The 25,453-nt window shown below is 52.5% G+C and overlaps 1 protein-coding gene and 1 long non-coding RNA gene across 2 annotated transcripts; one reads left to right on the top strand and one right to left on the bottom strand.

The window, feature by feature from the left end:
* Positions 1-11,188: 11,188 nt before the first annotated feature.
* LOC134757635 (uncharacterized) lies at positions 11,189-22,479 on the bottom strand. Its single transcript, XR_010131856.1, has 2 exons — positions 22,366-22,479; positions 11,189-13,378 (listed from the first exon to the last, which is right to left on the bottom strand). It is a non-coding gene; the product is annotated as an uncharacterized lncRNA (long non-coding RNA).
* Positions 17,256-22,824, top strand: IRX1 (iroquois homeobox 1). The gene is made up of 4 exons (XM_004059066.4): positions 17,256-17,805; positions 20,648-21,683; positions 22,032-22,104; positions 22,406-22,824. Exons 1-4 carry the CDS (start codon positions 17,530-17,532, stop codon positions 22,461-22,463), a joined length of 1,443 nt encoding a protein of 480 aa, XP_004059114.1. The 5' UTR covers positions 17,256-17,529; the 3' UTR covers positions 22,464-22,824.
* The last annotated feature ends 2,629 nt before the right edge of the window (positions 22,825-25,453 follow it).

Here is a 25,453-nt window from a genome sequence, read left to right as displayed (position 1 = left end):
ATCTGGGCAGATGCCAACCACACATTTCACCAAGAACACTCCTCTCGTGTGAAGAAAACAGTGGACAACATTAACATAAACTTTCTAGGAGATGAGGAGAATAGATCCACAGTTGCTAATTCCTTCAAGCTTCACTGGATGCATTTCAACCATGAACATGAAGACATATGATATGTATGGAGATAAAGTCTTCATTCTCTTGTGAAGATGAAACTCAGGATATTTTAGTAGAGTAATAAAATAAAGGTAACTCTGATTGCAAAATGACTTGTGCACATGAGAATGAAAGAGTGATAAAAATAATGATTATTCAAGGCCGTGGTAATAACCCAGATAGGCAACTCTAAGGGCTTGAACTTGGGAGGGATGAACATGATCTCAAAGATGCTTTTGAGATAGACTTGGCAGATCATAGTAAACGGATGTAGGCAGCATGTAGAAAGGGAAGTAAAACAGGCTCCTGGGCTGCAGGAGAAAGCATTCACTGAGGTGGATGATGGGAGGATGTGAGAGGAGGGGTGAAAGGTGATTCATCTGGGCAAGAAAGTAGAAGACATGGTAATCAGGCATTTGGAAACTTTCACAGATGCACCTTTCTGGTGTCAGGCAGGGTGATGGTTACTTTTATGTGTCAACTTTGTGGGGCCACAGGGTGCCCAGATTAAACATTACTTCTGGATGTGTCTGGAAAGGCGTTTTAGGGGAGATCACCATGTGAGTCAATGGAGTAGATTGCCCCCCCCCCCACACCCCAAGATGACAGGTGTCATCCAATCCCCTGAGGGTCCGGAAAGAGCAAACACAGAGGGGGAAAACAATGAGTGCTTTTGCTTCCTGGCTGCCTGCTGGAGCTGAGACATAGATCTTCTCCTGCCCATGCAAAACCCTTTGCACCGTGGAATCTCCTGGTTCTCAGACCTTTAGACTCAGCCTAGAATTATACCATGGGGTTTTCTGGGTCTCCAGCAAATCATGGGATTTCTTATCTTCCATAATCGCACGAATCAATTCATCATAACAAATTGCTTTTTATATATAAGTGCATGTGTGTGCACGCGTGCATGTGTGTATATACACACACACGATTGGCTCTGTTTATCTGGAGAACCCTAATACAGTTTGTAAGAAGTGGGGGTTTCCTTTGGTGGGTTAGCTCAATGACAAAAAGGGAAGATGTAATTTAAGGGGCAAAAAGAATTTTTAGAACATCAACAACAATCAAATTCTTGAAATAAACAAATTTCTGTTACAAACTTGCATGGTTTCCACTTATTAGAGAATGAGTCATGAGGAGTAGGGTTTTATCCTTGTGTCATGATAGATATTCCCAGGCATGGACAGATAAACCTACACAAACACAGAGTTCTACAAAATCATTTCCCTTCTGTTAAGACTTACAATCATCATGGAGGGAAGAACGTTAAGGCTAGTGTTTCACTACAGCTTCTTTTATTTAACTAATTACATAACTTGGTTACATAGTGACATAGTTAAGTTAGGGGCAAGCTACCCAGAAATTGACTACAGACTTGATGAGGATTTGGACTATGCTACTGTTTAGAGAACTGCAGCAGGAGCACCTTCCCGTCCTTCCTCTACACAGATGAAATCGACATGACTACTGGAAGCATGGCAGAGTGTATTTCCAAGGGAAGATTCCAAGGGGCATTGAGAAAAAGTTCTTAATTGGCATTGAGTTTGAGCTGCATGGCAGATGATAACCAATGAGATGTTTTTCACAGATTGTGCATGTGTGGCACTAGCAAGGAAACCATGGAGATAGGAACATTTTTTGTTCCTGTGATATCTAATTATTCCTCCTGTACATGACTATGATGAGTTTTGTGATATAATACAGGAGGAGTGCCATTGTATTTTATAGGCACTGTATTTGTCCTCCCCCATGAAGAAACTTTTAACACGGACTTTGTGATACAGCATGAATGTTTTGATGCCAAGGGAGGGCTTGCAAATAAATTATTTTCATCAGCGTTAATAGTAATAATAGTGGTAATTACCGTTACTCGAAAGTATTATTTTCCTTGTTAATTTCTGTCATTCCAGATTACTGTTTAATTTAACATTTCATATATTGTAAAGAATCAAACAAATGCTTAACATTTCTGTAATGAGGGATGTGGGCACATACTCTGCACATGTGCAGATGGCGGCTGAATCTGCCCTTGGAAAGGAGATGTGCTAATTAATGTGCTGTATTTCCCAAACAATCAGAGGTGTATGCATCATCAAATCAGATGAAGACATTAGAATAGAAGTCTAACAGTCATATACTTCAGTGATTTTTCAATTCACATTTAGGCAAAGAAAAACTTTGTTCAAACAAAACCTTATCTGGAAATTTGATATGTAAAACAAGGAAATTGGAGCTGTTCTGTTTAAAGGACAAGGAGAAATGCTCCTAGTGTCCTCCCAAATTGGACTTCTCTCACCCCACCGCCCCACCCCATGTGGTTTCTGAGCTTCCAATAACATTGGTGGGGTTAAGATCATGTTTTGCTGCCCCTGAGCCAACCATCTTCATCATCTATTCATAGAAGTATCTGAGTGCCAGGGGACAGAGATGTCCCTTATGCACCAGCAGACGATGGGGCCAACGATTCTCAATCCTCGGCTGGCTCTTCACTCCCACTGTGCATGAACATCAGCAGCAATGCAGAATCATCTTTGCTGATAGTGTTTCCACCCTGCAGATATGACCTCGATCAGTCTCGTAATCATCCTCTGACACATTAAATCCTGTCCTGCTCCTCCTCAGACACCTTTGATAACTCCCCCTGCTCAGATGATAAAGCCCAGACTCATTTATATGCGACTGAAATCCCTTAAATGAGACCTCGGTGTCCTTGACTGCATCCTTGATCAACTCCACGCCGCAGCCTCACCCACTGCTCACTGGTCCCTGAGATGTCTTCTGAGATGATGGAATCCCCTTAACTCATATTCTCTATCAAAATCCTTGTCGCCTTCCAAAGCCTGGTCCAAATGGAAGGTCATTGTACTCTTTCCTCATTGACAGAATGATTCATGTCCTCCTTTGACCCCTGAAGTCCACAGCTCTGCTATCACTGAGGGTCTAGCTAGGGGACAGAAACTCTGTGAATTATTTGGACAGAGAAAAAAATTCTTAACTAGATGTGGGTATGGGTTCAATTGCATATCCCTAAAATTGATGTGAAAGTCCTCATCCTCAGTATCTCAGACCTTATTCGAAAATTGAATTGCTGAACATGTAAGTAGTTAAAGTGAGGTCACACTGGAGTAGGGTGGGCCCCCAATCTAATATGGCTAATGACCTTATAAGAAGGGGATATTTGAGCACAGAGAGCCCAGAGGAAAAATGCCTCCATCTGAAGCTGCAGGCAGAGATTGGGGTGAGGCATCTGCAAGTCGAGGAACACCGGAACTGCCAGTACACCCTCAGCAACTGGCAGAGAGCAAGGCTTTGAGATCTTTGAGCTCTTCCCTCACAACCCTCTGAGGAACCCACTCTGCTGCCACCTTGAACTTGGACCTCCAGCCTCTGGAACTGCCAGGCAATAAGTTTCTGTTGGTTAGGTTCCCTGTCTTGGTACTTTGTTACAACTGCCCTAGCAAATGAAGACATTATGATGGATTTTCAACAAGTCAGCAGAAAACCCAAAGAGCCAACATGAAGTTATGGCAGAGGCAATGCAGGAAGCAGCTGCCACCCCTTAGCTAGGGGACAAGGGAGAGCAGGCAGATGGATTGGAGGAGCGCAGAGGCTGAAACTCAGGCCTCTAAGATGAACAGAGGCTGGGCTGGTATGGTGTTGTCTGAGGGAATCTGACGGTCTGGCTTGGTAAGTGCTGGACACCTGGACCACTGGACCAGCTGCTGCCTGGTGAAGTCAGGTGGCCGAGCTGATGTGGAGAGTAACAGGAAGTGACCTGGGCAGGAGGGGTGAGGCCACTGTGGAGAAGTGCGTTTAGCAGAGCCTGGCATTGTGCAGCAGAATGTAGAAGCGGGGCTGGCAACTTGGAGATGGACATGTCATAATGGCATATCCCTCCTAGCACTTACTTTTGCCTTATAGAAAAATTAGGTGTCTGTATGTGTTTCACCTAATTGTCTAATTTAGACATGTAACACAGATACTCAGACAACTGTCTAATTGATTTCAGCTTCTCCCAGAGCACAAGATACTGTCTATTCCTTATAGTGGTTCCCTAAAGCCTTCAGGGAATAAACGAACAAAGGGAAAAGGAGGAAGGAAGGAGAGAGGGGGGGACAAGAGGAAAGAAGGAGGGAGGCAGGACAGGAGGAAGGAAGGAAGAGAAATGGGAGGAAAGAAAGGAGGGAGGAGGGATGGGAGGAAGGAAGGAAGGAGGAAAGACAGGAAGAAGGAAGGAGTGAGGAGGGACAGGAGTAAGGAAAGAGGGAGGCGGGACAGGAGGAAGGAAGAGAAATGGGAGGAAGAAAGGAGTGAGGAGGGATGGGAGGAAGGAAGGAGGCAGAGGGATGGGAGGAAGGAAGAAAGAAGGAAGGAAAGAGGGAGGTGGGACAGGAGAAAGGAAGGAAGAGAAATGGGAGGAAGGAAGAAGGAATGAGAGGAAGAAGGGGGAGGGACAGGAGGAAGGAAAAAGGGACGCAGGACAGAAGGAAGGAAGAGAAATGGGAGGAAGGAAGGAGGGAGGAGGGATGGGAGGAAGTGAGGAGGGATGAGGAAGGGAAGAGGGAGGCAGGACAGGAGAAAGGATGGAAGAGAAATGGGAGAAAGGAAGGAAGAAGGAGGGATGGGAGGAAGAAAAGAGGGAGGAGGGACAGGAGAAAGAAAAGAGGGAGGAGGGACAGGAGGAAGAAAGGAGGGAGGAGGGACAGGAGGAAGGAAAGAGGGAGGAGGGACAGGAGGAAGGAAAGAGGGAGGCGGGAAGGAAGGAAGGAAGGAAGAGAAATGGGAGGAAGGAGGGAGGAGGGATGGGAGGATGGAAGGAGGGAGGAAACAGCAGTCAGGCACTGGTAACAGCTGTGCTGGCGATGGCCCTGTAACATGACGAGCTGCCCCTAGAAGTGCAGAGAGCAGGGGACTGTCACAGGGTCTGGGAGAAGAGAGTGTGGGAAGGGTGACGTCATGAGATCAACAAGTCTGTCAGTCCCAGGCCCAGTGGGCGGGCTATTGAAGGAGGTGCTGAGGTTCTAATCCTGGATTTATTGCACACTTGCTAAGCGACCTTCGACAAACCACTTAACTCAACCCTAGAGATAATGTCACACAGTCCTCAGTTTGTAAAATGATCACTGATCCTTTGCCACTGCTATCACAGCCACAGTGGCAATGTATCTGCTGGCAGTGACGCGCAGCAGCTGATAAAACACAAGGGGGCTCAAATCTTGTGTTTTTATGGCAGTTTTTTCTTGCCTAATGTACATACAGTAAGCCACGACCTTGGGACCCAAGCATATTCACATGATGGGCTACTAAAGGTTTCCTCTTTTGCAAAATCTAGAGATGGGGCTTAACTGACAGCTTTGAAATATGTGTGGCAGAAATGATATTGAGATAGCACAATTGGCATATCTATTGTATGGAGTAAAAGCAGCATGCTGGCCTCCTTGGTTTATGAAGACATCCTACCAGTTAGCTGACTACCCTGGAGTCAAGAAGGAAGAAGTAGAAGTAGCTCAGAGCCCAGGATCAAATTCATTTTCTAAAATCGAAGCCCCTTCTTGTCTAGAGAGTCTATAAGCCAGACAAAATTCAGAAGTCTTTTTACACAGGAATACGCTGTATCAGGGTGGCACATTTAACCTTTGATAATAACCAATATTGGAAATTTTTAATATATGGAATAATATAATTCTCCTAAACATGACATATTTTTATTTTATTTAACACTGAAGAGGGGAAACTCTAGAGCTTTTTCTAAGACCTTTTGCCCCAAAGCTAAAGAATATATTGCAGTGTGAGCAATGAACATACCCAGCTAATGAACTCTGGTGTTGCTTGCGTGGGAGAGGCATAGGTGATCATGGATTGTAGTGGGAAAGTATAGGTGATCATGGATGGTAGTGTGAAGGTATAGGTGATTATAGATGGTAGTGGGAAGGTGTAGGTGATCATGGATGGTAGTGGGAATGTGTAGGTGATTATAGATGGTAGTGGGAAGGTATAGGTGATTATAGATGGTAGTGGGAAGGTGTAGGTGATCATGGGTGGTAGTGGGAAGGTATAGGTGATTATAGATGGTAGTGGGAAGGTGTAGGTGATTATAGATGGTAGTGGGAAGGTGTAGGTGATCATAGATGGTAATGGGAAGGTATAGGTGATTATAGATGGTAGTGGGAAGGTGTAGGTGATCATAGATGGTAATGGGAAGGTATAGGTGATCATGGATGGTAGTGGGAGAGGTATAGGTGATTATAGATGGTAGTGGGAAGGTGTAGGTGATCATGGGTGGTAGTGGGAAGGTATAGGTGATTATAGATGGTAGTGGGAAGGTATAGGTGATTATAGATGGTAGTGGGAAGGTGTAGGTGATCATGGATGGTAGTGGGAATGTGTAGGTGATTATAGATGGTAGTGGGAAGGTATAGGTGATTATAGATGGTAGTGGGAAGGTATAGGTGATTATAGATGGTAGTGGGAAGGTATAGGTGATTATAGATGGTAGTGGGAAGGTGTAGGTGATCATAGATGGTAGTGGGAAGGTGTAGGTGATCATAGATGGTAATGGGAAGGTATAGGTGATTATAGATGGTAGTGGGAAGGTGTAGGTGATCATAGATGGTAATGGGAAGGTATAGGTGATCATGGATGGTAGTGGGAGAGGTATAGGTGATTATAGATGGTAGTGGGAAGGTGTAGGTGATCATGGGTGGTAGTGGGAAGGTATAGGTGATTATAGATGGTAGTGGGAAGGTATAGGTGATTATAGATGGTAGTGGGAAGGTGTAGGTGATCATGGGTGGTAGTGGGAAGGTATAGGTGATTATAGATGGTAGTGGGAAGGTATAGGTGATTATAGATGGTAGTGGGAAGGTATAGGTGATTATAGATGGCAGTGTGAAGGTATAGGTGATTATAGATGGTAGTGGGAAGGTGTAGGTGATTATAGATGGTAATGGGAAGGTGTAGGTGATCATGGATGGTAGTGGGAATGTGTAGGTGATTATAGATGGTAGTGGGAAGGTATAGGTGATCATAGATGGTAGTGGGAAGGTGTAGGTGATCATGGGTGGTAGTGGGAAGGTGTAGGTGATTATAGATGGTAGTGGGAAGGTATAGGTGATTATAGATGGTAGTGGGAAGGTGTAGGTGATCATGGGTGGTAGTGGGAAGGTGTAGGTGATTATAGATGGTAGTGGGAAGGTATAGGTGATTATAGATGGTAGTGGGAAAGTATAGGTGATTATAGATGGTAGTGGGAAGGTATAGGTGATCATAGATGGTAGTGGGAAGGTGTAGGTGATCATGGGTGGTAGTGGGAAGGTGTAGGTGATTATAGATGGTAGTGGGAAGGTGTAGGTGATTATAGATGGTAGTGGGAAGGTATAGGTGATTATAGATGGTAGTGGGAAGGTATAGGTGATTATAGATGGTAGTGGGAAGGTATAGGTGATTATAGATGGTAGTGGGAAGGTATAGGTGATTATAGATGGTAGTGGGAAGGTATAGGTGATTATAGATGGTAGTGGGAAGGTATAGGTGATTATAGATGGTAGTGGGAAGGTGTAGGTGATTATAGATGGTAATGGGAAGGTGTAGGTGATCATGGATGGTAGTGGGAATGTGTAGGTGATTATAGATGGTAGTGGGAAGGTATAGGTGATTATAGATGGTAGTGGGAGAGGTATAGGTGATTATAGATGGTAGTGGGAGAGGTATAGGTGATTACAGATGGTAATGGGAAGGTATAGGTGATTATAGATGGTAGTGGGAAGGTATAGGTGATTATAGATGGTAGTGGGAAGGTATAGGTGATCATTGATGGTAGTGGGAGAGGTATAGGTGATTATAGATGGTAGTGGGAAGGTGTAGGTGATTATAGATGGTAGTGGGAAGGTATAGGTGATTATAGATGGTAGTGGGAAGGTACAGGTGATTATAGATGGTAGTGGGAAGGTATAGGTGATTATAGATGGTAGTGGGAAGGTATAGGTGATTATAGATGGTAGTGGGAAGGTGTAGGTGATTATAGATGGTAGTGGGAAGGTGTAGGTAATTATAGAAGGTAGTGGGAGGGTATAGGTGATTATCGATGGTAGTGGGAGAAGTATAGGTGGTCATGCATGGTAGCGGGAGAGGTATAGGTGATTATAGATGGTAGTGGGAAGGTGTAGGTGATCATGGGTGGTAGTGGGAGAGGCATAGGTGTTCATGGATGGTATAATAGGCTGAATCATGCTCCGCCCCATCCCCAAATTCATACATTGAAGCCCTAATCCTCAGTACACCATAATGCCAGTGCATTTGGAGACAGGGCTTTTAAAGAGGTGATCAAGGTAAAACGAGGCCATTAGAATGGACTTCAATCCAATTGAACTGGTGTCCCTTCAAAAGGAGGAAATTTGGACACATAGAAAGACACCAGGGATGCCCATGCACCGAGTGGCCAGGAGGCGACACAACAAGAGGCTGCTGGGCCACCTCTAAGCGAGGGAGAGAACTCAGAAGGAACCAACCTTGCCAACAACTTAGCCTTGGACTCTTAAGCTCCAGAGCTGGGAGAAGATGAACATCTGCCATTGAAGCCCCCGGTCCCTGGGACTCTGCTCCAGCACTCCCAGCCAAGGCAAACAGGTGGACAGGATTCTGCAGCCTCTCTCAAACCTGGCTCTACCATCAGCAGCATCTGAGAAGGAAATCACTGACAAGGAGGATGCAGAAGCCCTCCTTCCCCCAAAGAGTGATTGGGAAGGAAGCTGCTTCTCCCCTAAACCTCCAGCAAAAGTGTGGGTGTGCCCTAGGAGCTTTGGGTGACTGCTCTATGGCCCCTTATTAAAATGTAGATGTTCTCTCTGCAGGAGATTAAGCTAACCTATCCCTGTCAATTAACAAATATCCTAGGTCATATTAGAATCTTTGATTCGTCTGCCAGTCCCTCAGTTTATTCCCAAGAGAATGGACCACAGGCCCCATCAATCTTCACTGGAGGTGACGGGAGCCCAAGAATGGGTCATAGGTGGCATTGAAGGTCAACCCAGGCAGCCTGCCATCAGCATGAGGGCCTTTAGGGCGGGCTCTAAAATAGGGGGGTTTGGGAAGGGCATCTGGAGGAATGCAGAGGACTGAGAAGAGGAACTTCCCGATCTGGGGATTTTGCCTAGATTGGGCTCCTCTTGGTCACAGGTGTATTATGTTCTAGGGGCTAAATTCCCCACTGGAAATGTGTCTGGGAGAAGAAAATGTTTCCTCTTCTTCCTCTCTTCTCTTCCACCCCCATGGTATTTTCACCTTTCACGAGCATGCATGCACTCACACAGCACCCAAAGCTGGTGTAAGATTGGAAGGTCCGGAGGCCTTTCTTCATGTCCTACAAAAGAGAGGATGGGAGTGGTGGGGGCCTGGCAAAGAACCCCAGACTAGGGTACAGCTCTGGAGATGAGGTTGGGTGACAGTTATGTAAGAGGCAAAGTCAGAGCAAGAACAGATATGGGACCCATGGTTCAAGGGATATTTTAAGTTTTCCTCCTTAGACTCATTTCATACCCCAGATTTTTCTATAACAGTGGTCTTGGAATATGCTGGTAGACTGTAAGTGTCTTCAGAACTTCCCAGAAACTTTCCCTGAACTTCCAATGTCTGTTAGGCTTTGAGACACTACGCTGTGCTGTTGAGCTGGTGTCCCTAAAGTCTGATGAACAGATTTTAGCCTATGGGCCTAGGAGGTCTGCTGTTGCACACGTTCATTAAAAACCTGAAATGTGCTATGCTTTCTGCTTGGGAGGTGTTTTGTGGGCATATATTTGTCAGTGGATTTTTAAAGAGATTTGTAGTAGGTGGGCTTTTATCTTTAATAAGGTATAAGTGGTTGAGGGCTGATATGAAGTCATTGGAGACAGAACACTGGTCTAAATTTTAAATATTTTTGAAACATCAAACACAAATACACCATTTAGTACTTTCCCCTCCTTCCATCACACACATATAAATCATTTGAGGGTTTTACCCTGAAATCTTCTCTGGATTTGCTCAGCTCTGGGAAATGTATTATCCTTTCTAAGCTAGTATCTTACTTCCTCTCTGGTCGTTACTGTCTGTTGTTATTGGGAAGAATATGTGAAGTAAATTGATAAATAAGTTTTAAGTATGCTTCCATGTAGATCTGGTTCTTTGAATGAGACATGCTACTATAACCATAATTGAATGTAATTAAGTGGATAGTATATTTTAACCACTATTGGTTGTTAGAACATCAATTTCAAAATGCACAGTTATGATAAGAGTCAGGAATTCTAAAAAGAAATAAAAAGTCAATCATTTTTATCAACTTGGTGCATTTTCTAAACCCCTTCCTACTTGATTGAACACTATACTAATAATATTTGATATTTATCTGACAATAGTTCATGAGCTTACAATTAAAAAATTATTTGATTATTGAAATATTAATGAAAATGACAGTGGAATTCAACCAAGTTGATTTGAGTTCTTCTTATTTCCTATCTTCTTTTCAGGAAGAGGGTGAAATGCTCTCTGCCCCCTCCCTAAACCCCTATGTAATGCAGTTTCCCTGCTGGCATTTCATCATGCAGCAGTGATAGAAAATTCTTAAAGTTGCATTAGATGCACCAATTGTTCGCATTGTGTGGAGACAAATTACCTTTGGAGCCTCTCAAAGGTTGTCATGGCTTGGAGTTAGTGGTTCTTGCTTTTGGAAACCAAGAGGAAATGAGGTTGCTCCACAGTTTAAGACTTAAGAGTTTAGGTCAAAGTCTGGGATGTGGTACCTTCCATTGCTGTAAGTTAAAACAAACAACAAACAAACAAAACAACAACTCCCTGACAGACTTCTTGTTGGTAGTGTGAATGCCTCAGGGATCAAGAGGAGCTAGGATGGGAGAGACCCAAGGAGTGCGTGGGACTCGGTGGCTTGACTGGAGTCTTCTGAAGGATGCATTATTTTGTTTTAAACACTTTCACAAAATGAGTTCACTAGTAGAGAACTGTCCTGACTTGCACCAGGAGGGAAAAAATGGCACTGAAAGCAACATGAAATAAGTTTTAAGATAAACTCGACTCACATGACAGTCAAAAGATATTAATTTCCAAAGCGACTTGGGCACACACGTGTACATAACAGGAGCGCACCTCTGTGTGGCCAGGGTCATGCCCACTGCCCTCCGGACTCTACCCACCAGACTGTACCCACCATCTTAGTTTTTGTTGGCGTGTACAGTAACAGTCACATACTCAAAGAGTTAAAATAGAACCCTTACACATGTCTGCTCTTAAACTGTAACGTCCTCGTAACAGAAATTCTTATCGGAGGTCTGCACGGTACTTGGCAAACAAGACGTTCTACCTTTTAAACAAATAATTCATTAGGTAATTAAATTCAAGTGAGATTACTCTAATTAAATATACACTGCTGTTGAATCATAATTTCTATGTGGCCTAGTTAAAGATGAGCTATCTCTTGTTCCTGACAAAAAAAGAAAGCTTTAAAAGAATTCCCCATGGCTGGAAGAATAGATACACATGCGCTCCACAGAGGTCATTTCAAGAAGGCGGAGATGCAAACACAACACGGAGAGGGGATGTCTCCTGTCTAGAGATTCCAGGGCAGGTTCAGCTTAAGGCTGCGGGTTAAGGTTAGCGGGACCCGTTGGGAAGCCACAGTGATCCCAGGGCGCTGGGTCACTGCGGGTGCGGGTGCGCACAGCCAGGGATTCTGGCGGAAGCCACTGCGGTTTCAGCTGCATCCTATAGGCCCCAAGCGGGAGGCGATTCTGAGGCCAGCGCTGGCCCAAAGACCAGAGGACCTGAGCAAAATGAAAAGTCACTTTGTTCCTCACGCCGTGCTCAGCCCGGCCTCCTCTAATGACATTAGGAGCCGCAGCCACGACGGCGCTCACGGGGGCGCAGAAGTCCCGCTGGCTTTGATCCGCGCCTCTCCGCTGCCGAGAGCTGACAGTCGGCTGCGCAGCGGCCCCGCTTTCATTTGTCAGACACGCGTTCGCCGGTGTACCCGCGCAGGCAGCTACACCTGTACTGAGAGAATTTACATCGCCTTGCTTCGGGATGGCATTGATTTGGGACGGGTGAAATACAAACACAAACTAATTAAAAACCGCATAATGGAGCCCTACAGGAACAAGGCAGAAAAACAAATAAATACAAGTGCAGCTGGCACGGCGATGGTGCCTCTGCCCCCGAGCAACCGTCTGGTGACATCAAATTAGAAGCCCTGAGAACTCTCACACCGTTGCTGTTGTTCATATTGGAGGCATAATGGAAATGATCTGGTTAATTAAGGGGAGGTTTATAAAATATTTACGTGTGTGCACACGCATGTAATTCACTTCCTTCGACGCTGGGGACGGCGTCGTAGCGGCACTCCAGGCCAGGCCACTGCGGTCCATTCCTCTGCCCTGCGTTTGTGGGAAATACCGGCCCAGTGTCGCAGCTTTAGGGCCTGGGTCGCCCTTGGTCAGCCCGCGGCGTTCCCGGGTGGTGTCCCCACGCTGCCGAGGAGCTGGCTCCGCGATGCCTGCCGTGGGGGGCACTCCCCGCAGCGGGCGACGGTCCTGCGTCCTTCGCTTCTGGGCGTTTCCTTCTGGGGTTTCCTTGGAGCGGCTCGAGTCGACTCCTCCCGCCTGCCCAACTCAGCTCCGCTCGCCACTGGGTCCCTGCAGCCCTGCACCCTCGGGGCGCTCATTGTAGACTATTCTTGGTCCCCAGGGGCCACCGGTCCCTGCCTGGCGTGGCAGGAAAGCGCAGACTGGACACAGGGGTCGGAGCCTAGGGAACCATCGAGTCGCAGCGGCCGGACCCACCGGGGGTCTCAGCCGCTGAGGACTGTCTGACTATTGCCTCAATGTCGCCGACTTGGGTGGCCTCCCAGCTGCTGCTGAGGGACGGTGCGAAGTCCTAGTGCGTTTTTAAGCAGACTCCTATGTCTGCGCGCGAGTCGGGGCGCAGCGCCAGGTCAGGCCGCCTCCGTCGCCACCGAGCCGCGGCCCAGCGCAGAGCCCCGCCATCTGGAGCTGACAGTGGCCAGTGTGAAGGCAGGAGGCCAGGCCCGCGCCACCCGTTGCATCCCGCGGCAGGTCTGTGTCGCCTGGTCCTCGGCGCCAAAGGCTGGTCCCACAGACGGCTTCCGGGAGTGATGCGTCCCCATGAGCATCCTCCTCTTCCTTAGCGACCCCCGGACTGCAGAGCTTCAAGACCAGCGAACTGTTTCCCAAGAAATAAAATTGTAAATTAGGAAGCTGTTGGGTGTGTTTAATCTTGTCCTGATGGAAATATGCCCCAGGAGGGTGGGGCATGGTGGGTGGAATCCTCACCGAGGGTTGGGTGAGAGAAAAGGGAAACGATCTCCTCCAGGAATAACAAATCCCTCCCATTTAGAAAACTGACTCATAATAACAATGATAACAACAGCAGCACCTTGCAAGTAAACTTTCCATCAAGCCTTAACACCAGCTTAAAAATCAAGTTAGCTTAAACTGCAGTTGCACACCAACGCCCGTCCCCCTCCACTACCGCCTCTGGGCCTTTCCTCTCCTCCCCGCCCAACCCCCACCCCCACAGCCTGACCCCTGCGCTCCCCGAGACACGCGCGCTCTCTGCCCATGCCGCTGCAGCCGGAGGCCTGCATCTGTCCCAGCCCTGGACGCGCTGAAGGTCCTAGCTTCCCAGCAGGGGTGTCCCAGTCACCCCCCATTGCCAAGCTTCGCGGGGTCTCGCCAGCCTCCTGGGCCACGTGCCTTGGGTCCCCGGAGCACTGGGGCCCAAGGGCTTCCGGACTGGATCCCCGGCGCTAAGCAGGAGGAGCTCCGATTCCGCTGCGCAGCGACCCCTAGACCTGGTTTTGTCAGGCTCCTCGTCTTTGTCTCTGGCACAGTGACCAGGGGGCAGCCACTGGGTGCGGCCAGCTCCGCCAGGAGCAACTTCCGGAGCAGCGGCAGGGCCTGCCTCAGCCACCCCCTTTGGAGGCAGGAAAAGTGGCTGAGGGGCCAAGAAAGTGGCTCTCTCCTGCCTCAGATGTCCAGCGCCTCACAGCTGGGGCGTCTGTTTCAAAGGCCAAGCAGAGGGAACCACACAACCGCCCATTCCAATGTCCATCGCCTTTGCCTGGCACCCCTAGGGCCACCAGAGGGATGGTCCTAGATGCCATCGATGCTGAGTCCGGGCAGGGGCAGGGGCAGTGTCTTTGAGGGAAAGTTTTAGACTTTCTCACATTTTTAAAAGGACGTTCAAATCAGGCCCACGGATTCCAGATGCACAGCCCTTCTGCCTGCTCCAGCATCTGAGGCCATGAAGCCCTGGGCCCCACTGAAACATTTGCTGCTGAAAACGAGTGGCAGAAGGAGTGGGAGGAAACTCTACCAGGAGAGGCTCCTCCCCCTCTCTGATGGGATGCTTTGGTGGCAATTCTCTCTCTTTCTCTCAGTCTACCCTGCTTCCTAGTATCTTAGGTGAAAGTTTTGGGGACAAGGGCCAAGGAGAAAGAAGAGACGAGGTGAGTCAGGGCCTGCCAGGTTCTGCTAGAACTTCCTAGAAAGGACTTCCTAGAATTGGTTTTAGGCCGAGGGACCTGGAGTGCAGCCCCAGGCCCTGGCCTTGGGCAGAGAATATACCACAATCTCCCCTTCTGCACCTTTGCAGGGCTCTCCGGGGAGCAAGTTACCCAGCTTTGCTAGTGCTGCTTCCCCAGGAACTGTGCAGTCCTCAGGCAGGATTCACAGGGGAGTCTCCAGGTGGGGCCCAGCCAGGTCCTCCCCACCCAGCTCCCTGGTGTTTTCAGGAGCCTGCAATCACTTTGTGATGTGACGCCAATGGAGGTGATGCAGCCGGGGCACAGAGGAGTGGGCTGGTTGAGAGTTAGGATGAAGCCTCCACTCCCCTATTCCCGCCTCCCCACAAAGCTCTGCCAGCTGCAGAGAGACCTGAGGCTTGCGGGTGGGGTGGGCGGTGGTGCTCGGTGGGTTGGATGGAGGCAGACAAGCTGTAGCTGAATCCCAAGGCTGAGAAGTGTCCCTGGACTTACATCCCACCTCATTCTCCAGGTCACTCAAGAGGGCGTATCTCCCCTGTCAACCTGAAATGTGACACTGTAGTTTGCTGGACAGGACAGGGGTTGGGTGGGACTGGCCCACTTCTCGCACAGTGAGTCACATGCAATGGATGGATTTGTTTTGGGTATAGAGGAGAGGAGGTTGAAGGTCGGAAATCTGTCTTAGGGTTAGAAGGTGTCTGGTGGTAGGCTGGGGAACAGGAAAAAGCTGCAGTTAGGGGCTTCCCGGAGTTGTGTCACCAAGGATCCACTCCGCACCAACCCTCGGCGTCCCCACAAACCCAGCCCGGAATCTATGTAAAAGCAGGAAAGGAACCCTGGAGGTTGTAGGCGGATCCTGGAGTGTGGAGGGGCGAATTGAGCGCGGGAAGCAGCATTACTAGGAAGACAATCTGACTCAGAGCAGGGAAAAATCAAGCCCGATGTCGGAGCTGGTTATTAGTAATTACTACTATCACGGGCATTATTGTTGCTAATTATAGGCGATGTCTCAGTGTCTGTCCTCAGGCCCGGAAAACCGGAGCCCCTCCTGATGCTGCTGAAGTCCCTGGGCCTCGAGGCTCCGTGAAGAGAGGGAAGCGAGGCAGGGGGTGAAGGGACCGCCTGGCCGGTGTCCAGGATACGGGTGGCTCAACCCACCAGCAGAACAGCATGCCGACTCTGGCCCGATGGCCGCCTTCATCCCGTAGCCCCAAACCCGGCCTAAAGCCGGGAAGACGCCAGAGTGCGCTGCTGAAATTCCCGCGGAGTCCGGTGTGCTGGAGAGCGGCAGCGGGGTGAACTCGCGGCCCCGGCTCGGCGGAGGAGGTGGTTCGCAAAGTGGCCCCGGGAGCCGGGACTGGTACCCGGTTCCCCACGGCACCGTCCGGAGCTCTCCAGCCACGAGGCGCGGAAGTGGCCTGCCAGCGCCTTCCCAGGCTCAGGGAGGCGAGGAGGCCCGTGCACTTGGCATCTTCTCCCGGGAGCCGCACGGCCAGGGCCGCGGCGACACGGAGCCCATCTCAAGTGCGCCGCGCCTGGCTGCGTCCTGTAGCCCGACGAGGCTGAGGATGGAGAGGGGAGACGCAGGGAGAAAAGGGACGCGGGACTTGGACCCAAGAGGCCGCTCCGTTGCAGGTCTGGCGGCGGCGCCGACTCGGGTTCGCGCGTTCCACACAAGTTTCCTGTCTGCCTCTGCACACCTGGTGGACAAACCGGGCGTCCAGGCCACACCGTCTTCCCCCTTCGCGGGGGCGCGGGGGATGTTTCCCGCCGGCTGCCAGGGGGCTTTCTGGGTGAAGAGAAAGCCCCTCCCCCCGCGTCTCCCCCACCCCTCCCTCCGAGAACCCGCGGCGCCGACTGCGCCTGCTTCCCCCGAGCTGGCGACTTCTCCGCGGGATTTGCCCTCGCTCAAAGTTTGCACAATTGAAAGAGCCCGCAGAGCTCGGCCGCTCCCCGCTTCCCCAAGGGCGGCGAGGCCGGTCATTGGCAGACGATCGGTTACTACCCAGTAGGGGCCCACGGGAACCCGCATCTGGAGTCGGGGGTGTCACGCCACGCCGGTTCAGTGGCTCGCGGAGAGCGTTCGGGTGCACTTCTGCCAAAGATGTCCCATGGAGGCCCCGGCCGCGCGGGACTCGGGGGAGAGGCCGCTCCCCCTTCGCTGTCACCAGCGTCCAGGCCGCCGGCCCCTTCCCCGCTGCCCAAACAGTAGAAAAGCAGGCGCCAAATTGTTTTTGTTAAAAAGGGGACACACCTCGGCCGCGAAACTGCAAACCCGGTGTCAGACAGCTGTAAACCCGTGTCGACAGGTTGTCAGACAGCTGCGGGGGCTGGTCGGGAAGGAGCCCACGGCCTCCGGGCCCACACCCCGCCGCCCCAACGCGCGCGCCCACCGCGAGAGTAGCTGGCCGGGCCGGCACGGGGCACCACGTGCTCGCGGGAGGGGCGGGAGCGGCCGGCGAGGGCGGGCGGGAGGCAGGGAGGGGGCGGGAGGGGAGCCAGGGGCGGGGCCTGCGCTCAAGGGGATGCCAATCAAAGCATCAACTTCAAATTGTGTCTGAAAGCCCCGCCGCCGAGCGGAGGGCGGCCGCCGCAGTCGGCGCGCGATTGCGGATCCGGGCGCAGCCGGGAGCCGGGCGCCTGCGAGCACCGGGCAGAGGAGCCGCGACCGGCCTCCATCTCCCGGCCCGCCCGAGCGCGCCCGGCCGGCCGCCCGCTCCTCCCTAGACCCCTCGCGGCGCCCCCTGCAACCCCCTCCGGCCGGCCTCCGTCTCCCTCCCCGCGCCTTTAATACTCGCCCGCTGCGGCGGTCGCCGAGTCCGCGGACATGTCCTTCCCGCAGCTGGGCTACCCGCAGTACCTGAGCGCCGCGGGGCCGGGCGCCTACGGCGGCGAGCGCCCGGGGGTGCTGGCCGCGGCCGCTGCGGCGGCGGCCGCCGCCTCGTCGGGTCGACCGGGGGCCGCGGAGCTGGGCGGCGGGGCAGGCGCGGCTGCAGTCACCTCGGTGCTGGGCATGTACGCGGCGGCGGGGCCGTACGCGGGCGCGCCCAACTACAGCGCCTTCCTGCCCTACGCCGCGGATCTCAGCCTCTTCTCGCAGATGGTGAGTGCGCCCGGCCTCCCCCGCTTCTCCTCTGTCTCACCCGCGCCAGGGCAAGGGTGGCGGGTCGCCCGGGAGGGAGAGACTACGGGTGGACCTGGTCCGGAAGAGGAACTAGAAAAGTCCGGGGGCAGGTTCCCGGTGGCCGAGGCCGCGGCCCCCGGGGACGCAAGAGGGCTGGGAGGCCGGGGGGGTGACGGCTGGGCCATCTCGGCCTGGGAAAGCGGAAGGCCCGGGCCAGGGAGCGGGTAGCGAGAGAATTCAGAGAGGCCGCAGAAGCAGGCCCGGGGAGCGGTGCCCGCGCTGGAGGTCGGGGGCAAACTCGCCTGGCTCGGCCAGGGCGCCCGGGCAGGCCCACGGGGTTCCTGCAGGTCGGCCCGGCGTAGCGTAGCAGGACTTCCCTTCCTGGCCGCGGGTTCCACTCGCGCGGCCTCTTTAGTTTTCGAACCGAGTCTGGAAAACTTGGTTTTCTCCCTCTTTAGCAGCTCCGAGATAGTTGTATCCGAGTTTGCCAGACAGACCCCTTTTAAGCCTAGTAGAGTCAATCAAAATAATCGTAACAATAGAGGTCCAAAGGGATGGAGAGGTCTCTCCATGGCGTGAGTGCGAATTTGAGATTAAACAAAAATTAAGTTGCAGTAATGTTTTGGTGTCTGAAACGGTGTTTGATTTTACTTTTGTAAGTTGCCAAAGTTTTCATTTCATTTGAATAGAAAGAAAAGCACTTTTCTTCCTGCGTTACATAATGGAGGATTAAAGAAAACAGTGTCCCTTGGTTTAAAACAAATGGTGTCCTCTTAGTCTCCCGTCCCAGTGAGCGTTAGATGTGGGGGCAGGCGGCTGCACACTTAATTCTCCGCGGGGGCATTGGCCTGTCTGCCGGTCCAAATCATCCATTTTCCTTGGTCTGACTGCAAGGTCGGTGCTTAAACTTCGGACGGCTGGTGAATTGTGCGGCGGGCGCGGGGCCCTGGAAGGCAGCCCCCTCCTGGGTCGCTGCCCGCGGGATAAAGCAATTTCCAAGCACCCGCGATGTCTCCCCGCTCCCCGAAGGAGAAGCGGGGAGTGAACGCCCCTCAAGTGTGCACAAGCAAAGAGCGGGTTTCCCTGTAACTTTTCATGTAGTTTTGAAAGAAAGCGGCCCGGCTGCCTTTCAGGTCTCTTACTATCGAAAAAGATCAGCCCCCATTTTGTTCAGGCGGCGGGGAGGCCGGGACGCGATGAGAGATTTACAAGGTGTCCTTTCAAAAAGAATTCCCATTGGAGACGAGGCTGAAATGTCTTCTTTACAATTACAACCAAAATAATTAGAAAAGCGCAAAGTACATTTTGCAACGATTAGGCAAAAACGAAATCTAGCCGCAGAAATGTTTTCTCTGCGGCCTCAGTCACCAAACTAATTAGTCCAAGAAATCTTCTGGTCTTTACAACTTTCTCAGAGTCCGGAACTCCCTTTGCTAACATTGCAACTCGACCATTTTTACATAGAGGATGAACATTTTTTACAGAAATTGCGAATGCAGTTGTGTGCCATTTGGGAACCCTGCCTGTGTTTGCGGTGGAGGGAGAGAGCTTCAGTGTGAGGACCTGCACCCTTTGTGGAGAGCTGGGGAAGGGAGATGTTTGCTGTTCTGAGTTGTTTTTCCCCCCTAGAGGGATAATATGTAAAAATTATTCCCACCCAAAAGGTGTGTGTTTCCTCCAGCTCTCCCGCTGGTTCTGAGAGAGTAAACTCAAACCCAAACCCTGATTCTAGGCCTAGGCTTCCAAGCCATTATAATTGGGTGTTTGGAAGTCAAAAGATAAAATTGTATTTGAATGTCTATTTGGGCAATTTATGGTAATAATGAGGCCTAATGAGGTTGTTAGAAAGATAAAATGTTATTTACCAAAAAACCTGATGGGATAATTTGACTTGCTGTGTTTTACTACTGATGATAAAAAGAATATTGATTGCAAATAAATCAGCGCCTCTAAATGCCTGCAAACAGCTAGTGTTTGCTCCCTCCAGATCAAAGTCAAACTTAAGAGATGAAGTAACTGAGAAGAGGCCTAGGATACTGAACCGGTTCCCCTCCTGGCCGCCGGTGGCTCCCAGCCCTTGCGTTAATATTTTACAGGCTAAGCCTTCCTTTTGTATTTAAAAAAAATGGTGTTTTTGTTATTGTTGTCGATGATGGCCGGGATTAAAATTTTAAATTACCTGTCACCTCTAAAGACCTTTTAATGTGGGTAAACCATTATATGCAGATTAATTTGGAAGGCAAAGGACTGTGCTTTCGTTTTAAATTGCTGGCGGATTTAGACCGGTGGAAAACCCGGGATGGTTTATTTTGATTGAGCCCCCTCTGGGTGGCAGAGAGGAGGCTTGGGCTCTGGGCCCTTTACGTTTGGAGAAATGGCTTTATCAGCTCAGTTGAAAGGTTTTTCCCTCTAGCTAGTGAAAGATAAACTTGGAAATGCAGGTTTCTCCAGCGGTTGGTGGTGGGGACAGGGGTCGCCTAGGGAACTTGCAGGGGCCGCGGCCTCTGTTGTGCTCTTCTGGAGAGTGCACTGTTTGTGGAACTTTTCTAGAGTGGCAAAAACGATCTCCACTGTCGGTGAAAGGGCAGTTCCTGAAGTCAGCTCGTGGTCCTGGCTCCCCTTCTCCCCAGCAGTGAACTGGGGGTGACTTCCTGATCTGCCCAGCACAGGAGAGCCCCGCAAAGCGCCCGGGAGGCCCTCGAGCCCACTGGAGCGGCTGCTTCCCACTTTCCCATCTTGGGGACTCATCTCTCTCTCTCTCTCCCTCTCTCTCTCCACTTCCCTCCTCTCTCTCCTCGATGGCTCTGCCCTGTGGCTTCAGGGCTCGCAGTATGAACTGAAGGACAACCCTGGGGTGCACCCCGCCACCTTCGCAGCCCACACGGCGCCGGCTTATTACCCCTACGGCCAGTTCCAATACGGGGACCCCGGGCGGCCCAAGAACGCCACCCGCGAGAGCACCAGCACGCTCAAGGCCTGGCTCAACGAGCACCGCAAGAATCCCTACCCCACCAAGGGCGAGAAGATCATGCTGGCCATCATCACCAAGATGACCCTCACGCAGGTCTCCACCTGGTTCGCCAACGCGCGCCGGCGCCTCAAGAAGGAGAACAAGGTGACATGGGGAGCGCGCAGCAAGGACCAGGAAGATGGAGCGCTCTTCGGCAGCGACACCGAGGGCGACCCGGAGAAGGCCGAGGACGACGAGGAGATCGACCTGGAAAGCATCGACATTGACAAGATCGACGAGCACGATGGCGACCAGAGCAACGAGGATGACGAGGACAAGGCCGAGGCTCGGCACGCGCCCGAAGCCCCTTCTGCTCTTGCCCGGGACCAAGGCTCGCCGCTGGCAGCAGCCGACGTTCTCAAGCCCCAGGACTCTCCCTTGGGCCTGGCAAAGGAGGCCCCAGAGCCGGGCAGCACGCGCCTGCTGAGCCCCGGCGCTGCAGCGGGCGGCCTGCAGGGTGCGCCGCACGGCAAGCCCAAGATCTGGTCGCTGGCGGAGACAGCCACGAGCCCCGACGGTGCGCCCAAGGCTTCGCCACCACCACCCGCGGGCCACCCCGGCGCCCACGGGCCCTCCGCGGGGGCGCCGCTGCAACACCCCGCCTTTCTGCCTAGCCACGGACTGTACACCTGCCACATCGGCAAGTTCTCCAACTGGACCAACAGCGCATTCCTCGCACAGGGCTCCCTGCTCAACATGCGCTCCTTCCTAGGCGTTGGCGCTCCCCACGCCGCGCCCCATGGCCCTCACCTTCCTGCACCTCCACCACCGCAGCCGCCGGTCGCCATTGCCCCGGGGGCGCTCAACGGAGACAAGGCCTCGGTCCGCAGCAGCCCCACGCTCCCAGGTACAGCTCCAGGCCGCGTCCACCTGTCCCCTAGCTGGGAATGCAGAGACCTGGCTAGGTGTGGTAGCGTGGGGTGCAGCATGAGCCGGGAGGGTACCAGGCAGTGGCCGCTGAGCCCTGGGGCTGCGCTTAATCCCTGCTTCAATTTAGAAAGCCAGACCAGGCCCTAGGGCTCTCCCAAGAGAGCTTTGCCCTACCGGCGGGCCTGCTACGGGGTGGTGGTGGGGTGAGGGGTGACGTTTTTCAGCGAATCTGCCTGGGCAGCCGGCAGAAGTTGGTGGGAAGGAGGCCTGGGACCTCTCCCGCCCGTCTCTCCGTCCTAACTCTGCCTCTTCCGATCTCTCGCAGAGAGAGACCTCGTCCCCAGGCCAGATTCGCCGGCACAGCAGTTAAAGTCGCCCTTCCAGCCGGTACGCGACAAGTGAGTGCTGTTTGCTTTTGCTTTGGGAGAAGGCGGTGGGGAGGGGGGAGGAGGAGTGGTCGGGACCCGGGCGGAGCTGGCTGGGTGGCGGTGGGGGTCGCGCAGTCCTTGTTGAAGGAGCGCTCCCCGCCAGCCCTGGGCGCCGGGCGAGCCGAGGAGACTGGAGTTTCTCCCCAGCCGGGAGCCGCGCTGGCTGTCGACCCCGCCCCCAGGGCTCCGCTACTGGAACCGGCGTCGCCCGGCGCTGCGTCCCCCACTCACAGTGCCCATGTCTTCTTGTCTCGCTGTGTTTCCCATGCAGCTCTCTGGCCCCGCAGGAGGGAACGCCGCGGATCCTAGCAGCCCTCCCGTCCGCCTGATTAAGGGTCTTCTTTTACTTTTGCGGGGGGGGAGGGGGGAGGAGTTGGGGAGGGAGGGAATGTGGGAGGAATTAAGACAAATATTTCAGACTGGTGTAAAGGACAAATATGACAACGACGTCAAGGACTCCCATCCATCGCTTTCTGCAGAAAGGGGCTTGTTCGGTCCCGAGCTCGCGTCCAGGTGGCCAGGCCTCTGCCGGCGGCTCCAGTGGCTGCGATTATCGGTTTCGGTAAATGCCCCCACGTGCTTGTGTCTCTTCCCCCCTTTTCTGTATATAGAGTGATTTCAGATTGTAAATAGCGCGTCAGCGAACTTGTCTAAATCATATATTTTTGTCTAATAAACTAAATGAAATGACACCCCCTCCCCGCTCCTGCTGCTGTGTGCCTGTCCAGTGTGTGCGTGAGAGTGTGTGTTTGTGTGTGAATGTGTGTGTGTGTGAGTGTCTGTGTGGCAGAAACAGAGACAGAGAGAGAGAAGTGGGGGATACAGGGATCCTGGAATCCTGGGTGGGACCCAAGGGCCTGTGGCTGGGGGAGATGGGCTTCTCAATGGGGGCCTTTAGAGACTGTTTCCACCCAAGACGCAGGTGCTTTAAACATCTCTTCGTTGTTTGTGGTTGTTGTTGAATTTTTAAATATTGTCACTGTGGCAGTTTCTTGCTGGCAGTTCAATTGCTTTCACGAACATTTTTCTGAGACATAATTTTCTCAGGACATAAATAAGTTCAATGTGAGGCAGTTTTACAAAACGATTTTATAACGTTGGTAAAAACGGAGGAAAAAGAATTTTTATTTGCACTCCAGAGGAGAACTTCGGATTAGAAATCAGTTTATAACTAGTTGTCTCAACGGCGCATTGTGGCGCCTGGTCGTTTTCTGAGTTGAGTGTGAAAATAATGGAGTATCGCTTTGCATGTATTTTCAGTGATTCGCTTAAATCAAACACGGGAAGAAATTGGAAGGCTCTTTAAAACTCCACAGATGGGCCAGCCGGGATGCGGTGCGGGGGTTCTCTGCGGTGTGAGGTGTGAACGAGGGGCTGAGGCTGTGGTGGGAAGCGAGAAAGAGGAGGTGGCTTTGGTCTCCCAGGGAAGCCCCTTTACACTTGGGCTCCACGGACTGCGTCCTTTGCCCTCAGGCGCGCGCACCGCGGGAGTCCAGAGCAGATTGCCCTTAGATGGCCGCGGCCGGGCAGCGGGGGGGCAGCTGGGAGCAGCGATGTTGGGAAACACTCGCAGCGGGGCTGGCCTCGCGCGCGCGCGAGTGGGGAAAGGCCTAGGAGCCTGGACATGCTGCGGATCCGGGACATCAGCATCAGTGGGTTCGGAGCGGGACGCGCGCCAAGCGCCGCAGCAGGCACCTTCAGAAGGCTTTGCGGCCCCGGCGCGGGGCCTTCAGGGCGCAGGCGACTCTGCGTTGAATGCGTGAAAACTGAGCCAGCAAACATTTCCAAAACTGCCAGCGAGGATGTGGGCTGCTGGGAAAAACGGTCCAGTGGGGACAGGGCCGAGTCCCGAGGTCAGAGCCGAGTCCCGAGGTCAGAGCGGCCATCCTCCGCTCGCACCCCCAGCCTGTGACCCGCCCTTCCCGGCTTGCTCGAGACCCGCTGGCGCCAGTGCTGCGCGTGGGGACACCGTGCATGGCCGAAGCAAGGGGGAAAGTCGGGGCGCTGGTGTCTTTTCAGAGGTTCCAGGAAAGAGGGAGGCTCGCGTTAGGACTAGGAGGTGCCAGTCCACGGCTCCTACCCGCTCCCGACGCCCGCATCCTTCTACAGCCCTCCACCCGGTTCCTGGTCCCTGTAGAGGGGAAGGTCCTCTCCCTGCCCCGAGGCGGGAGGAAAAGCGGCGAAGAGGAGGCTCGAAGGGCGCCGCGTAGGGCAAGTGGGCCGAGGACACGTGGGGCGCGTCGGGGAGCGGGGAGTGGGAGGGGTGGGATGAGGCAGGGAGGAGCCGGGCCGGAGCGGAGTGGAGTGGACCGCGGGCGGACGGACTCGGGCCGGGCCCCGGGGAGCAGCTCCGCAGTCTGAATGGACGTGCTCCAGGCGCCCTCTATGGTCCGAAAGCGGAATGCGGCCTTGACCAGCGCCCATCTCGCTCCTGGGGTGTGGGGGCAAATCTGGGGGCGCTGGGCCTTGGGGCTTCGTGGGCACGAGCCTGGATTTGTAGTGATGGGAACCGCTTTGTGTTCCAAGGCTGCACCCACTGGTTCTTTTTGTGTGTTTTGGGGGAGTGCCGGGCCTGCAGGTTAGGCTACTGGCATTTGGAGGGAGTGAGCACTGGGCTCTGCGTGGGGTGCTTTTACTGTCCAGTGCCTTCCTTGCTAAATCAGAGAGGTGTTTCTCATCTGCCCTCGGCCCTAGTCCTTCATGGATCATCAGAGCCCTGGGCTCATCATTCCAGAGGTTCTGCAATGGGGCCCTAGAGCCTACTTTGACTGCTGGGCCCAAATGGATCTTGTGTCCTTAGCCAAATCGTGTCTCTAGAGAGACTTGACCAGCTACGCCCTTCGCCTCTGATGAAGAATTGTGTTCCCAGCCACAGAGACATGCTGCTCCAGCAACCACTGTGCTGGGAGATGCCTTCTGGGTGACGCTGGAAACAGCAGGTTGGATTCAGGTGGGCCAGGTAGAGTTCTCTGCCCCTGGGCAAGTTCAGCTCTTTATTTCCTTGAATCAAATTGGATGGTCTGTGCTGGTGCCTGCTGCTTTGCACACCCCTATTTCCACCCTTTCCTGATTTTTTTGTCAATGCAAGACATTTGGGAACCCCCCACCCCCACCCCCACAAGAACTGCTGCTGAGGTGGCTCGGCCAGCACATGCTCATCCTTGGGAGTCCTGGCTACTGAGCTGTGTGGCCTAGAGTCATGAAAGGTCTGTGCACCTTCCTGAGAGCTAGGTTTTCCATACAAGGAAATCAGATCGCCAGCCTCAGAATTATTTTTCTCCAGTGAAAAGCTAAAATGAACTTGTGATGGAGCACTGAA

The sequence above is a fragment of the Gorilla gorilla genome, chromosome 19 (assembly GCF_029281585.2).
Source record: "Gorilla gorilla gorilla isolate KB3781 chromosome 19, NHGRI_mGorGor1-v2.1_pri, whole genome shotgun sequence".
Lineage (NCBI taxonomy): Eukaryota > Metazoa > Chordata > Mammalia > Primates > Hominidae > Gorilla > Gorilla gorilla.
This window is presented reverse-complemented; position numbering and strand designations above follow the sequence as displayed.